The sequence below is a fragment of the Eulemur rufifrons genome, chromosome 7, assembly GCF_041146395.1.
Source record: "Eulemur rufifrons isolate Redbay chromosome 7, OSU_ERuf_1, whole genome shotgun sequence".
In the NCBI taxonomy this organism is placed as follows: Eukaryota; Metazoa; Chordata; class Mammalia; order Primates; family Lemuridae; genus Eulemur; species Eulemur rufifrons.
The window spans coordinates 226,709,893-226,727,116 of NC_090989.1; the positions used below are offsets into that span (position 1 = coordinate 226,709,893).

Below are 17,224 nucleotides of genomic sequence, written 5' to 3' on the forward strand. Positions count from 1 at the left end.
AATGTTTGCCATATTGAGTTCCTTAAAACAGTATTTCCATGTGATGTTAATAATTGTTTCTAGAAGAAAAAGATTTTCTTGTGCAATGGATTTGAAAATTCTATATTTAATAATGTTAAACAGGGTTATTACTTGTTTCAGGACTTCTCAGAGCCTTGATAGGTTAGAGATGTGATTTTATATCTCTAAGAGGGAGATATGCAATATTTGATAAACTTATTACCCATAAAACCCTTTTATCAGAGAGAAGTCCTCAGGACTAAAGTTATGTAAAAGACAGTTTGGGCAATGTTAATCTATCAAAGAATGTTCACATTACTAGGCAGGGCATCCAAGAACCTCCATGGTCCGGCTGCAGCCTGCCTTCTCAGACTGATTTCCCATCCTCCACCTCACAGTTTAGCTCTATTCCACTAGTTGCCATTCCTAGAATAAATCAGCACTTCCCACATCCATGTCTGGGCTGATGAGATTCCCTCTACCTTTCTCACCCTCACCTTACACATTCATGCCTTCTCGACCTCTTGAAGTTCTATCTATTCAACTTCCAGCTCACATGTTGAAGAGTGATCTTATTTAAAATCAGGATAAACAGATAATATTTCCATTAAAGCAAATATTTAAATCAGCTTGAAATGCTAGATATGTATTTTCAATCTGCCTTCTTGACTGTTTTGTCTTCATGTGGCTCAAGCCCAACTCACACTCAATGAAGATTTGGTGAACTAAAGAGTGACAAGATATTACTATCATTAATATAATTATAATACTTGCAATCCTGTCTTAGTCAGTTTGGTCTCCTATAACCAAGTACCCTACATTGGGTGGCTTATAAACAACAGACATTTATTTCTCACAGTTCTGAAGGCTGGGAGTCCAAGGTCAAGGAACTGGCAGATTCAGTGTCTGATGACGGCCACTTCCTGGTTCATACGTGGTCATCTTGTCACTGTGTCTTTACGAGTCAGAAGAGGGGAGGGGGCTCTCTGGAGTTTTTCTACAGGGCATTAATCCCATTCCTGAGGGCTTCACCCTCAGGACCTAATCACCTCCCAAAGGCCCTACCTAATACCATCACACTGGGGGACAGGTTTCAACATACGAACTGGGGGAGGACACGAACATTTAGTCCACAGCAATCCTCTTTACTTTTTTTTTTTTTTTTAACCTTATTGCTCTTTATGCATCTTTGCAATAATCTTTAATCCATACTAAAAGGGAACAGGGAATACATTAATACCCACAAAAAAGAAGGACATTCATGGAACACCTGTAACATGATGAGGAGGAGACTGAGCTTCATGAGACTCAGGTATTTTTCCTCAAAGGAGAGAAACTAGCATTAGAAGCTGGTCCTCTCATCCTACCCCAAAGACTGGGCTTGTTCCATGTGGATGTATGACATTACCCACCCTTAGCAACTTCCCTGCCTATGAGATTTCCTCATTTTAGGTTCTAGAAGCTTAGATGGCTATTAAGTAAAATGCATAGAAATATTCTAAGGATATGAAGAAAATAGATTTCACAATAATCACCATGATATGCCTGTAGATAAGCCCAGTCCAAATGAAAAGCCGCACTTAGAATTTCTTCACCACCTAGTGACCACTGTAAAAACACCCTCTGCTATTCTGAAACCACAACTTTTTTAGATAAATGACAATAACAGTAACATCAGTAACAATGTTATTGCAATGTCAGCAGTAATAAAAGTCTCCATTAAGTTCTTAATATGTGCCGAGCAGTTTACATAGATTAATATTATTATAATTAATTCTCATGACAACCCTATCAGACTATTAACTTTAGAGATGATAAAACTTCTATATTCATCCCCAAATCTTGCTCACCCCAGATGTCATGATTTTTTCATCTTGCAACATTGTCTCTCATCTGTTTGAAATGTCCAATACTATAATTCATTATGCTTTGACATTTATTAAATATTTACCATGAGGGCTGTGTTAGGCAATGAGGATGTTAAGATGAATATGGCTTGATCCTGGCCCTCAAGGGATGCGCAACTTAGTAGATAAGACAAGCCCACTAATATGATTATATAGGCTGTGCTCATGCAACTTCATTAATCACCATCCATACAAACGTCAAGCGAATGGTCCCACCTTGAGCAGGAAAGACAAACCCATATGCAACTAATTAATACATTATAATAAGTGCTCTCCCAAAGAGCTTCAGTTAATATGTCTTAACCCATGTGCATGAACCCAAAGCAGAGAATAACTAGAAATCTGGTGAGGAGTCGTCTCTGTGAGGAGTCATCTAAGCAGGCGATCTATTTCTAGGAAGGAGTCCACAGTTCTCACTCTGTTCCCTGGTCCCTGCCTACATGGTGCTGACCATTACAGAAGGGATTCACCACAGCTCCTTCCATAAATCTATGTACATCTGAATGCATAAAAATAATCATCTATTTGAAAAAGGTGCTTGGCAGAGAGAATTGTGTAGCTAAAGTAATCAGGGACAGAAAAAAAATTGAATCACTCACTAGAAATAAAGATACACCAATACAGTATGCTTTGTACCCTTTCTGGAAAAAATCTTTCAAAAGGAAAGGCAAAGCTATAAAGAAATCTTCCTCCTCTCTCAGTACGAAGACCCCTTCCCCCTCCCCTCTTAGGAGATGTTTCTTTAAACACTGAATTCCAGCATGACCTCTTTTGTAAAAAGGGGGAGTATGTACAGAGAGAAGGGGACAATTTGGTTGTTGTGGGGAAAGGGAAATTAGGCAATTTGCTTTTTATTCATTTATTCATTCAAGAGGAGGAATACAGAAACACTGTACAAAATTGAAAAGGTAGAAAGGAATATACAGTTAAAGTCTCCCTCCCGCTCTTGACCCCAGCCCCCAATTCCTCTCCCCAAATGTTACCTCTGTTATCAGTTGAACACCCTTCTAGAGATACACTCTGCACATACCAATTCATGTTTGGCTGTACTGACAGGGGTCCATTGGGTTTAACAATTGCTCTGTTCTGTATCATATTATTATAAAAAATATATCCTGGGTTCTGCATCTTGAATATTTTTTCAAAACTTCACAACGTATCTTGGCAATTATTACATATCAGTACATATAGAACTGTCTCATCCTTTCCAGTGGCTGTATCATATTCCCTCATTGGCTCTGTAACTTTTTTTATATTATTTGCTATTATAAACAAAACTGCAATGAATATCACATTATCTACATTGTTGTTCATGTATGTAAGTGTATATGTCTTCTCCTCCTCTCTGGCTTATTTTACTTCCTCTTTTTGTTTTTTTTTAATTTTGTTATATTTTATCTTGAAGTTTATATCTTTTTTACTTGTTCTACTTAGGATTCATTGGGCTTATTGAATCTGTAGATTCATCTTTTAGAAGTTCTTGAAAATTATTAGCTATTTATCTCTTCACATACAGCTCCTGTCCTATTTTTACTTCTTCTTCCCTGGAATTCCAATTCACTACAAGTTAATCTTTCTCAGACTAACCTGTATGTCTCCTCTTAACTATGACGGCCCATGGGGCTTGGACTGTGGCGGAGGAGTTCCCTATGCTCACCTTGGGGACCTGCCTGAAGTCTAGAGCTACTTTACCCCCTAGAAGAGTCTAAAAACAGATTAGACACAGTTGAATTAATAAACTGAAAATACATTTAGGCAATCTTCTAGAATGTATCAGAGAAAGACAAAGAGACAGAAACCATAAAAGCAGTTAGCAGACTGAGGTGAGAGCAAGAAGCTCTAATACACATCTGGTAAAAGTTCTATAAGATGAGAACAGAGAGAATAGGGGAAGAGTAATACTTGAAAATATAATGGATAAGAATTTTCTAACCCTGATGGAAAACATGAATCATCATATACTAAAAGCGTGAGGTACCATCAGGATAAAGAAAAATAAATTCTATCTTTAGATACATTGTGATGAAACTTCAGTATATCTAATCGAAGAGAAAATTGTGAAAGCAGCCAGAGAATAAAAATACCAAATCAATTTAAAAGGATTGAAAATTACACTGGCATTCCTAAAAGAAAGGAAATGCTATTTCTATCATAAACAATTTTTAGAACCAGAAAATTTTTAAAAAGTACTTTCGGCCTAGAAAGCTAACTATATGGTCACAAAATGTGGAATCTATTAATTCCTCGTGAAAACAAAAGGCTCAAAGCCAAAGATTAAGTTTTGTACCGTGCTCTTTTTATGAAATTGTCGACTTTAGAACTTGAGGAGACACTGGAGGTCATCTCACTCAACTCACTCGTTTAATAACTGAGGACCTGAAGCTCAGGGAGTAAAATGATTTGTCCAAGATCATGCGGTTAGTTTGTAGCAGATGTGGGACTGGAACTTGAACATCTTTCATTCTTTACCAGTGGAAATCTGCAAAGTTAGATTTTTCTTTAGTTGGTTACCTTTGCCTTAAAACACTTAATCAAAAAAACCTTAAATTATCTGCCAGTTCATACACACACAGATTTCCCTCACAAACGCCCATTCACACACCAGTAATGATTACCGTAGATTTCAGAAGCCACTCTTGTGTAGTTTGGATAGTTTACTGCACAGACACTCCAGAGAAACTAGTCTTTTATACCCAATCTAAGAGATACACAGATTGTTCTTGCATGTGCTGTAACAGCATCTTCATCGTTTGGCTCTACTAAAGTTCTGTTAGCTATGTTGTAATTTACCATTTCTGCCTCCTCAATAAGTCTGAGAACAGACTATACCTTCCTTATTACCTGAAAGGTGGTAAGTAATTTGTTTGAGGGTCAAGATTCTGGATGTTAGCATGGTTGATTAGCCCATTGAAACAGAAATATATTTGGTAAAATTAAGCCCAAAGGATCTCTTTACCAAGTCAATGAAAAATCTCTTATTGTTAAGTAAGTCTAGAATCACAGAGCCGAAAAGAGCTCCAATTTCTTCTTGCTCAAATTCCTTTACTGCTGCTCAAAGTGTTCCCCATGGACCACTAGCATTAGAATCACCTGGAATCTTGCTAGAAATGTTGACTCCCAGACCCACCCAGATACTGAATCAGGGTATATATCTTACCTCAAGATCCCAGAGTGACTTGTATGAGTAAGAAAGTTTGAAAAGGACTGCTCTACGCATCCAAAAATGAGGGCTGCCCATCCTATTTTTTATGTCACGTCACATATTTTCTTTTCTTATTTCTTTATGTTAATTCATTCCTTTGTAGCATATGTGCTAATAGTATCAGCACCTTAGCTATTGGAAAAATAGGATTCCCAGAAGTGAACATACACCTCAAAATACCATTAGAACCATTAGACATTTGACTAAATCTCTGTCCCATTCAAAAGTAATTTCTAACACCATTAAATTAGGCTTAATTCAATGATTGCTTCAATTACCCTTGAGAAATAGATAATTTAATGTTTCTGCTCTTTTGTGTGCATAAAGGCAAAACAAGAAACAATCTCATCAGTTGTGGAGTGAATTCAGCTCTATGTGCCACCACCTATCATAATAATCAATGACTTGGGAGGCATTTCCAGGTTTCCTTAAAGGCATTAAGTTTTTTTAAGATGTGCAAAAGCAGCTAATGTTCTGTTTTTCAAAGTGGTTGCTAAATAGACAGATAAGCCATTTAGAATTCTAAAATGTAGAACATTTTCAATATTCTTTCACAATTAGGGAGCAACTAGGAAATGTTTTTTTAATGTTTTTCTAATGCAGCAGATCTTGCCTTGAAAGTTTTCAAGAAATCCCAGCTTTAAAGAAAGGGTGACAAAATGATTATCTCTCAGGGCCCCCACTGGCAGTCAAATGACAATTTTGCCCCACATCTTCACTTTATAAAGGAATCAAGAATCCTTTTATAAAAGGCATTAAGGGGCTTGATCTGATACAGTACTTGAATTTTTCTGCAGCCACAGAAGGATGCTTAAATGCTTAGATCAGCATGCTTTTATAGGACACAATGCAAGTTTTCAAATAATTTGAATTACTTTTTAACTTTAGAAAGCACAAATAAGTGGAGATGATTTGTTCAATTATTGTGTAAGACAATTGGGTAAATATTTGAGGAATAAAAATAATTACATATTTACCTGTTACTTATCCCCCAAAATAATTATCAGGATATTAATGATTTATTTGTAGAAAAAGAATAACACCATAAAAGCATTAGGAAAAAAATAGGTAAATTGCTATATAAACTTGAAATGTGGAATAATTGCATACATTTTTCAGGCATGATACCACAGGCAGTAGCTATGAAAAATAAACCAAATACATTTGACAACATATTCTTAGAAAGCACATAAACTGAAGACAAATTGCAAACTGGAAAATACACTGTAATATATAACAAAAGCATATCTTTGAATACCCACAAAGAGTTAAGTAACAATTTTTGTCTATCAAATTTTTGATGATATTTTCCAATTTTTTAGTGAGTGTGAGTTAAGATACAGAAAAAATAGCATTCTCATACACTAAGACTATAAATGATAGGATATTTTGAAAGGACCATTGGTGATATATATCAAAAGATTTTAAAATAACCATGCCCTTTGACCCAGTAAGTTCAGTGTAGTTAGTTTATCCTTAGAAACAATAAAGATTGTTTGGAAAGATTTTATTGCAATTCTATTCATCACAATATTGCCTGAACTTTTGAAAATCTGGAAAATTTTAAATGTCAAGCAATAGGAGATTAATTAAATGGATTATAGTTCATCCACATAAAGGAACACTATGAAATTGCCAAAATTTTAATATTCTTATATAAGAATAAGAATAATATTCTTATTTCAAAAGAATAAAATGTTTTTTACAACCCTAATTTTATAAGGAAAAAAATATATACACTTAGAAAAGCGTCTGGAAGCATAGGACTAAACCTTTAAGAGTGTGCTTTTCTTTCTGGTAGGTAGATTATGGATTATCTTATTGCTTCTCTCCATTTCTTTGCAGTAATTAATATGCATTGCTTTCTTAGTAAGAAAAGACAATAAATGTTATTTTTACAAAAAAAGAAAGTAACATAGCATATATTTCATATGCCTTGAAGTAGTAATAACAGTACTATTTCAGATTGAAGCCACAGAAAATGAATCACATGTATGCATAAGTCCGTACTAATTTTGCACTCTTGGGAATTATTAGACTGTATTTGACACTGAATTCAGCAAGTGCGTCATAAAGAAGGAGAGAGACTGGGCATGGCAGCTCATGCCTGTAATCCCAGCACTTTGGGAGGCCAAGGCAGGAGGATTGCTTGAGCCCAGGAGTTCGAGATCAACCTGGGCAACATAGTGAGATCCCATCTTTAAAAAAATAAAAATAAAAATAAAAAAAGTGGTGGTGTGCACCTGTAGTCTTAGCTACTTGGGAAACAGAGGTGGAAGGATTGTTTGAGCCCAACAGTACAAGGTTAGCACCACTGCCTGGGTCACAGAGTGCCACAGCCCATGTGACAGAGCCAGACCCTGTCGAGAGAGAGAGAGAGAGAGAGAGAGAGAGAGAGAATCAGAGCTGAGTGTATTCCTGTCTTGCCACACCCACATTTTCCTAGAAATTCACATAGATTTCCAAAGAAACAAGTTCATAAATACTATGTATGTACGCATATCTTCCATATTTTAAGTTGTGAGCTTTCCTGACCTGACCGTCTTCTTTTTTAAATTTTTTTCATTTTTTTGGGGGGGCGGTAATTGATGATGAATTTATTACACCATTGAAACACATAGCTCACTCTTTGTAAGCAAACCACCCTTAGTACATATTTTATGTTCCCTGACCTTAATAGTGCATTATATTAACTGGGTTTGATAGCATCTTTAACCATTAGTAGTTTTCTTTTTTTAAATTTAAAGTTAAAATTGCATATATTTATGGTGTAAAACATGATGTTTTGATATGTGTATATGTTGTAGAATGGCTATATCAAGCTATTTTAGATATGCATTACCTCACATTTTTGTGGTGAGAACACTTAAAATCTATTCTCTTAGTAATTTTCAAGTATACAATATATTGTTATTAACTATAAGCACCATAATGCACAATAGATCTCTTGAACTTATTCCTCCTAACAGAAATTTTGTGTCTTTTTTCAAACCTCTCCCCAATCCTCCCAGCCCCTAGCCTCTGATCAATGCCATTTTTACTCTTTATTTCCACGAATTTATTTTTTTAACTCAGTCTTCATCTATTAAATTTTTCTGATATATCTGGAACTTGATGCCTGTGCACAGATGAGACAGCTTGAGTGTCCAGCCACCCACATACTAAAACCACCCTCTGAAATGATACAGGTCCCAAATTTCTCAGTCCTATTTTCTCTCCTCTGCCATGTTTTTTCTTTTCTTATTTCCTTTATTTTCATCATATTTTAATACTTAAAAATCATAATGTGGTCATAATTTTGCATTATCATTGTCCATAGTTTTACTATTTATTTATTTTTTAATTTCAATAGATTTAGGGGCTACAGGTGTTTTTTGTTACATGGATGAATTGTATAATGCTGAGGTCAGGGCTTTTTCTGTATCAGTCACTAGAATAGTGTACACTGTATGCCATAGGTAGATTTTTGTAAACTGGGAGCTTCTTCAGGACAAAGCACCAGGCTCCCAGCCCCCTTGGGGCTCCTCCTTTCACCAAAGACCTGAACTGAGATGGAAGGAGCCATACTGCTTCTCCACCCACCATACGTCTTTGTCTTCCCTATGGGGCTTCAGCCCTCAGCTTTTATCTTTCTTGTTCACACATAAACATTTCCCAACACTGGCCCAGACTGCAGGAGCCATAGGGGGTTGGTAGGTCCCAGGGATCTGCGTGACCCAGAGCCTGGACATTCCAGGCAGGCTGCCTTCCAGAGAGAGGGACAGAGATGACCAGAATGCTAGCTTTCCCCCATTCAGACTCTTTTCCTCTCCTTCACCTACCATGGCTGCTGAGAGAGAGGCTTAAGCGAGGGTTCTCAGGAGCTGCTGCTTCCCCTCTGCTGGGACTTCCACAGAGGGTAAGCCTCAAACCTTTCCTCTTAAAGACCTGCTGAGGACCAAAGGGTCCTTGAACTGTGAACTCCCTGCTCACCAGCTTTCCCAATGCTGCTTGTTTGGCTACTCCATCAGAGTAGGGACCACCCTGAAGTGAAGGAACATCACACCTGCTTGAGAAGCCCATAGGCAACTTAGGATCAGCATAATTCTTCCTGGCACAGTCAGGGATTGATCTTCAGGGACCAGGGGACAGGTCCACAGGCAAGATCCTGTACCCTCAGGACTCAGTCATGTTGCTTGGGGACATGGAGGGGGGATTTGTGAACTAATCTTAGAAGGCAAGTGAGCCTGTGTGGGCAGAACTGAAAAGAGAGCAAGGTGTGGGTACCAGCCACAGCACACTCATGGAGCACCCCTGCCCCCCAGGAGAGCTATACTTTCACCCCAGGCCGAGATCCTGGGCAGGGAAGTTCTCAGCCTGCATCACCACTGCTGGGGACCTGGCTAGTTTGAGGTCCTGCCTGCCAGCAGACACTGGAAGGAGAACATGGAGCAGGGAAGAATAGTGAAATCTGCTACCAACAGCCAGATTGTAGATCTCAGATGGCCTTCACCTCCATAAGCAGATTTTCTGGCTGGGTGGGGCCACATCAGCCCCTGGCTGGTGGCTTTCTCTAGAAGGCTGGAGGTGGACCTTTGCTACCCAACAAAACAGCTACTTTACCAGCTTTTGAGGAGCCTGAGGGCAGGCTCACCCATCCCTGCCCTGTCCAGCCTCACTTCTCCATCTGCCTCTGCTGTGGTGGAGAAAAAGGACTCATCTGGAAGTTCCAGGGCCTCACCCGCCACCTGGGGCATTCAAGTGCTTCTCGTGAGAGGCTAGAACTGGTCAGAGGTCCCAAAACAACACTGGAGCTTGTTCCTTCCAGTAAGCACCACCTACTGACAAGGGAGGTTGATTTGCACAGCCCTTTACAGCATTTACTGATTCAATCGTAGATGGGGTGGTTGATTCTTACCCACAAGCACCACATAATTGTATCAAAGATTAAACTGGACATGGCAATAAAATTCACACTGTTAAGAAGAACATAAGGCCGAAGAAAGAGAAAGGATCTCAAAGACCTCCATCTTCCCTCATCAAAGAGAGACAGGGAATCTGTACACACACGTAGCTCACCCTGCTAAAGACTACAAACAACTGGCAACTGAGAAAACCACCACACTAAAAATATCTATAACGCAGGCCTCCATCCAGGCCTAGACCCCCATTAAAGCACCCACAAGCAGATCCAAATGTTCTTATCCAACATATGCTACAGACACTCCCTTATGAGTGAGGATGGAAGAAAAAAAAGCCCCACATAAACAAAAGAAAATCCAAAAATAAAAAGTGACGGCTGGCTCAGATGAGAAGGAATCAGTGAAAGAACTCCCGAAGTATACAAAATCGGAGTGCAAGGACACCCCCAAAAGGAAACACCAGCTCTCTTCTTATATTTGGCCATTTTACACAACCCTATATTTTTTGTAAGCTTTGTTCACTCCTCTTAATTCTCTGTTCTTTATTTTTGACTGACTGATTTAATGTGAAAGAATTGTCTTCAAGCTTTGAGATTTTTTCTTCTTCCTGGTGTAGTACATTCTTAAAACTTTCCACTGTGTTTTTATTTCCTTACATTAATTTTTCATTTCCACAAGTTTTTTTCTTAATGCGTTGGTCTCTTTAGTGAATTTTTCTTTCATATTATTTTTCTGGTTTTGTTGAGTTGGTTCTCCATTTTCTCTTGTATATCACTGAGCTTCTTTACAATCCATGTATAGAATTCTTTATCTATCATTTCAATATTTTCATTTTGGTTGGCATCCATTGTAGGTATATTTTTAAAAAGAGACTTAATACAGAGAACCAGGGGCTTGCAAAATTATCAGAAGGGCTATCTATATAAGCAGCTCCAAATCTGTTCTTTGAGGAGTGATACCCACAGCAACCACCCCTCCCCGCAAACTGGCCTGCCAATGGAGCCACCGTCTCTGCCTTGATCAGAAACCAGGGAACCTGGAAGCTACTACTGCAGCTGCTGGTTCCAGAGCTACACAGCTTCAGCCACAGTTCATGCCAGCAAAGTGGGTATTCCAGTCCTGGCTCTCAACACTCATGAAACTAAACACCAAACTCTGGGAAGTCTAGTGCTCTATCACTAAAAAACATAGTAAATTTAAAAATACAAACTCTTTTCATGGTAGAGAGATCAGAAATGATGACTGCATCCTTTCTGGCTTTAAAACACAACCTCAGGTCCCCCCAGTTGGCAAAAACTCTTCAGCCTCTATCATGCATTAAGGTTTGCTGCCAGAGAGTTGAAATGGTTCCAGTCATCAAACTATGATCTTCATCACACTATAATAATCAGCATGGGTTTTACCAAGGATGTTTTTATTTTTGACATGTAATTCACATACCATAAAATTCACCATTTCAGAGTATAAAGTTCAGTGGGTTTTTTTGTTCACAAAGTTTTAAAACCATCATCACTATCTAATTCCAGAATATTATCATCCCCCAAAGAAATTTCACACCCATTAGCAGTCACTCCCAGTTCCCCCGTCCCCTGCCAATCACTAATCTGCTTTGTCTCTATGTATTTGCCTATTCTGGATATTTCGTATAAATGGAATCATATCATATACTTTATATATCTTTTGTGTCCAGCTTATCTCACTTAGCATAATGTTTTCAAGGTTCATCCTTGCCATAGCATGTATCACTGTTTCCTTCTTTTGTATGGCTGAATCATACTCCAGTGTACGGATATATCAAATGTGTTTATCCATTCATCAGTTTATCCATTCATCAGTTGGGTTGTTTCTCCTTTTTAGCTATCATAAATAATGCTGCTATGAACATTCTTACACAGATTTTTGTTTGAATGTATGTTTTTGATTCTCTTAGGTATATATCTAGACAAAAGGAAAAAGAAGGGCAGCAAGGAAGTAAGCAGGATCATTCCACTTCAAACCATATGATATCATTTTCACTTCTAGAGAAGTCCAAAAGGAAGAATGCAAGAATATTGGTGACTTTTGCCATTTTACTGTCTTGGTCCTTTAGGTCTAAGGCAGTAATTGGTTATGGAGCAAAAGCTACTTACTCTCGATGTAGACCCATCATTCAGCTACCAAGAGAATCAGAGTTCTGAGGAATGAATTCCATTAATAATTTCTCATAAATAAAAATTTTTCATTTGACTTGTTTCTTTTTAAATGTTTTAATTATTCCACTTTTGAAGAAGTGAAACATTTTTCCCTTTATTAATTATGATCGAGGTAGGCTTTAAAAAGAAACTGGTCCTACTGTCTAAACAATGTCACCACAAAGAGCTCCAGAGGAATTATTAATTTGTTTATATCAAATAATCTCATACAGTACCTTACCTAAACCAGTCATTTTGGTTTACATTTCATAAATAATTCATACTGGAGGATACAGCAGGAGTTTACCCTGCTCAATCTAGCCTTCTAGATGCTTAAATGAGTTATGGCTGTGGGAGATACTTGGTTGCACCTGCTTTAATAATTTTCCCAGACTAAAATTTACTAGGTCATGCTATATGGAGTAGAACTCTTGGTCTCAGTCTGCACACATTGATTCTATGTTAACATATATGGAAATTTTTTTTCTTATGATAATATTGATCTTACCTTAGGTCTCTAGTCTCAACCTCAGCCCTGCAGTTCACTTCTGGCCAGAATATGTAGGCATGAATGCATGGAAGGTGGTAAGGCATGGAGTTTAGTTCTATTCAGGCATGCAATCTTCTCCATCATCACCATTTTCATAAGAGAATGTCAATTGTGTGCCCTGCTCAGTTGATAGTTAAACCATACGACTCCTCCTCACTCAACTGGCTAAATCAATGCCTGTGCAAAAGGAACTTATCCAGAAACGTAATTTTGAACTTTCTGCTGCCAACAGCTATCAAAACTCTGAACTAAGAATGACAATATTAATGAAATATTGGCTTCCAGCCTTGACATTCTGATGTCTACCTCTATATTAAGCCAAATCATCAGAACAATGTGTCTCAAATGTCCTTCCTTCCTCCTATACCTCTCCCCTTTCACTTACCATTTTCTCTGTATACTTTATGGAGACTATGAATTGATTATTTTTCTATCTTCATGTTGGTGGCTAACATGAATTTCGAGCTAAACTTGTGGTACACCCCAGCAGCCTTCTGCCCTTGCCTTAATACTAGCTCCATTTCGTATCTTTACCTTTTTTCTCTTTATCTATCTTTTCTACTCTCTATTTTGTTTTCTTACTGTGTCTTACTTAAACACCTTTGTAAGTCTCCTTAAATTAATTTTGGAATAAGATAGGAAACAGATAAATAAATAGCTGACATTGCTGCCTTTGAAACCATTTCCCTAATATTCACCTTCACTATGAATGCTGAGTGAATTTTCTAACACACTTTATCAAGTCACTGCCCTCCTTTAAACTCTTTGAAGTGTCTCCATCATATATGGTATTGATTCCAAATCCATTGGCATGGGGCCTCCAAGATCTTTTTCTCCAAACTCTTATTACTTATTTAGGACACAATCTGGCATGGGAGTTGAGTTCCAATCCTGGCTTCACCAGTTAACATATGCTGGTAACTGGACAACTTTTTTAACTCCTCTGGACCTCAGTTTCCTCATCTATGAAAAGGCAATAACTGTAATGACTACATAGCCTGCTGGGTGGATGAAAAGAGTTATTGTATATAAAACATTAAGAACAGTTTCTGAGACTTAAAACATGTTATCTATTGTTATTCATCTTTATTTCCTTTCCCATTAAGTGTGGTCTGTTCATAACAAACTATTTAGAGTTACCTATAACTCCCTCTACATTAAATAATTCATATAATACTCCATGCTATACCCTCAGCCTTGCCCACTTTTTATAGTAGGTGAATTCCTCTTTTCTCAGACCCAATGCAAGTATCTAACCTTTGCAAATAAATAAATAAATTCTTCCTAATCTTTCCATACTGCCCAACCTCTCCTACCTGGGAAGTCGAGCTGAATAACTCTTTCTCTTACCACTTTACTTTGCAGTGTCTTGCATTACAGCACTTAGCCCATGTCCTTTCAAATATGTATTTGTCTTCTGGCCTCTCTTACTAGACCAGGAGCTCTTGGAGACCCAAGACTGTGACGTAACTATTAACATAACTGTATCTCCAGTAGAGTAAGGCATCAATAAATATTTGATAAGCTATGAATAAATGAATGAACAACTGAATGAATGAATGATATCCCATCACGAAATAACAATGTAAACAAAAGGAGGAATTCAAGAAAAGAATAAAGGGAATTAATGATTAATGGTTTGGGGAGATCACAAAGCAGATTGTGTGTTAGAAAGCAGTACAAAAATACACCGAGATTTATGAGGATCAAAACCTCCTTCAGTCAGTTCTCGGTAGGGGCCAATAGGACTACTTCCCCCTGGTGTCCCCCTACCCTGCTCTGCAGTGCTGGGCCCTCATTCAGCAGATGTGCCCCTCTGCCTTTGGTCTGAATGACTGGGACGATGACGAGATCCTAGCATCAGTGCTGGCAGTGTCCCGACAGGAAAACCCAGACAGTATGAAGAAAAACAAAGTACACAGAGACGCACCCCAGACAAGAGTTGATGGAAACCCAGGGACTGGACACCGTCTCCCAGCCCCCACCACTCCTGCCTTCCGGTGCCACCCCAGTTTCTTTGGCTTTCTTCCCTCTTGCCTCTTTCCCGTCTTCCCATTCTCTCTTCTTTTCCCTCCTCTCCACTTCCCTCTGCCCGGCCCACCCCTGGGCTCCTTCTCATTGCTGCTGCCACCACTGCCACCTGTCTCTCTGCCAGCTGACGTGCCCTGTTGTCCCCCAACCCCTCAGAGCACCATCCCTGCATCTGCAGGGGACTTGGGCAAGGGTGCCAAAGGTAGGCAAGAGGCACACAGAGACAAACCAACTGGTGGCAGCCAGGCAGCCCCAGAAGAGAGAAACATGCAGACAGGGAAGGTCTCCCTGCCCCCCATTGCTTCCAAGATCAGAAAAACTTGTCACCCGCCCCCACCACCACAATGATGCCAGGGAGGTGGGAGGAAGGAAGTGGAATATTTCCCTTCCCAGTACCCCAAGCATGCCTGAGCCTTCAATGTTGAAGTTTTTACTTTTATCTTACAAAGTCAACCAATCAAAAATGAAAAAAAAATGCATAGCAATGCACATTTCATTTCAAAGGCAATAATACAGTTATAAGTGAAGTGCCCATATTGGCTAAGTGCTCCTAAGTAAATTGAATTTGCATCTCTATAGATTATACACATTATATGAGTTCTGCATATGTTAATAATGTTAGTCCCTAGAAAACCACTCGAAACTGCATGCTCAAAAAGGCTAGGATTTCTTCCTATGGGAAAATTTTACAGTTAACTGTATAAAATGAACTCTTCTTCACAAAATATATTATTCAAGTCCTCAGTGTGATATGATCACCTTGGATTTACCCCTGAGGCATATATATTCTTAACCCCTCATGTCCCAGGGCCAATGCTCAGTATTTTTAAGAGAGCCACCAGAGGCTATGAACGTTACTTATTACCCAGGACTCGTCAAGATTATTGTTCCACCCAAGAATGATCATGACCTCTTTAAAAGCACAGTCTATATATTTTTTTCACAAAATGTCTCTCTCAACGGGTCCATTAAAAAAATCTGTCAGTAACATAAAACCTTACCTACTCAATTTAAAAATAATCAGAAATGCCTTGAAAGCATATACTTGAAAGAAAGAGAAAGTAACACAAAGGGAGAGAGGAAAAAGAGAGAAAGAAAGGGAAAGATTAGATCAGGTCATATTCATTTTATTGACTAAATCAAATTAAGTACCTGCCTGTGTTATTAGATTTTAAAGAAATCAGTTATTAAAAATAAAGTTCAAATCATTTAAAAATTTTAAGTATATGAAATAAATTTAATCGGAATTTCATTATGCACTTGTTTTTTTCTTTGGTTTTTTTGGAGTAAAGCATATAAGTTTGCTGGGAAATAGTAAAATACTTTTCCACAGTCAAAATATTTTAAATATTGTTTCACTATTAAGAAAGCTCCAAAAACATATCTCCTCATCTTGTATTCTAAGTAGATTCAAAAGGTAACATAGAAAAGAAACATGAACAAATCATAAGTGTTCAGCTCATGAAACTCAGCTCAATGAGTTTTCATAAATTATACACACATCCCTGGGGTATGTGTATATTTAAACTGCCAAACACTTTTCCAAAATGCTTGTATCAATTTACACTCATATCAGGAGTATATGAGAAATCCAGTTGTTTCAAATTCTCACCATTATATGTCAGCTTTTAAAATTTTATCCATTCTGGTATGTGCATAGTAATATATTATTATGGCTTTACTTGCCATTCCTCTAGTAACTAGTGAGATTGAGGTCTTTTTCTCATGTTTATTAGCCATGTAAATATTTTCTTTGGAAACAACCTATTGAAATTTTGTCCATTTTTTAATTGAGGTGTCCGCCTTTTTCCTATTGATTTCTAGGAGCTCTTTACATATTCCAGATAAAAGAACTTTACTGGATACACACACACACACACACACACACACACACACACATATATATATATTTATATTTTCAACACCTTCTGTATCACATGCTGTCAGTCCCCTACTAATATGCCCAGCAATCACCTGTGGCTTGGTGGATGCTTCCTGCTCTTGCCAATGACTTTTTACCACAAGCTTCTGTGTCTTTTGAAGTGGAAGCCTCTGGCTCAGAAGTGTGGTCAGTCCATACTCAGGGGAAGTTGCAAGTTCCAGGGAGTGAATGCCTTCAGGAGCATCTCTCCACAAACGTGGGGCACGAGTGGACAGGTAAATAACCCAGATTTCTCAGTTCTCAGTGAGACAATCCTGAAGCATGTCCAATAGAGTTTCTCAGAGGATCCTCAGAACTGAGCCACAGTTACCTCATGAACTTTGTTGAGTTTCCTTCCTTCTCTGCCTCATTTCCCCAATCCCTCATTGTTGTCAGAGTTCTGTTTTTCGTATTTACCTAAGACGACTTTCCAAACAAACTATTTTCACCTAATCTTTATCTCATGGTCTGCATTTAAAGAAACACAAACTCTTGACTTTTCAATATTTTCATGGAGTCTTTTGGTGAATAAAAGTTTTTA

At 38.1% G+C, this 17,224-nt stretch overlaps 1 protein-coding gene across 1 annotated transcript in view; it reads right to left on the minus strand.

Moving 5' to 3' along the window:
• Positions 1 to 9,171, minus strand: part of LOC138385950 (histone-arginine methyltransferase CARM1-like) — a 161,668-nt gene extending 152,497 nt beyond the window's left edge. The window contains 1 exon segment of the mRNA XM_069472120.1: positions 8,931 to 9,171. Within this exon segment, the coding sequence (XP_069328221.1) occupies positions 8,931 to 9,171 (241 nt within the window).
• Between the last annotated feature and the right edge of the window lie 8,053 nt (positions 9,172 to 17,224).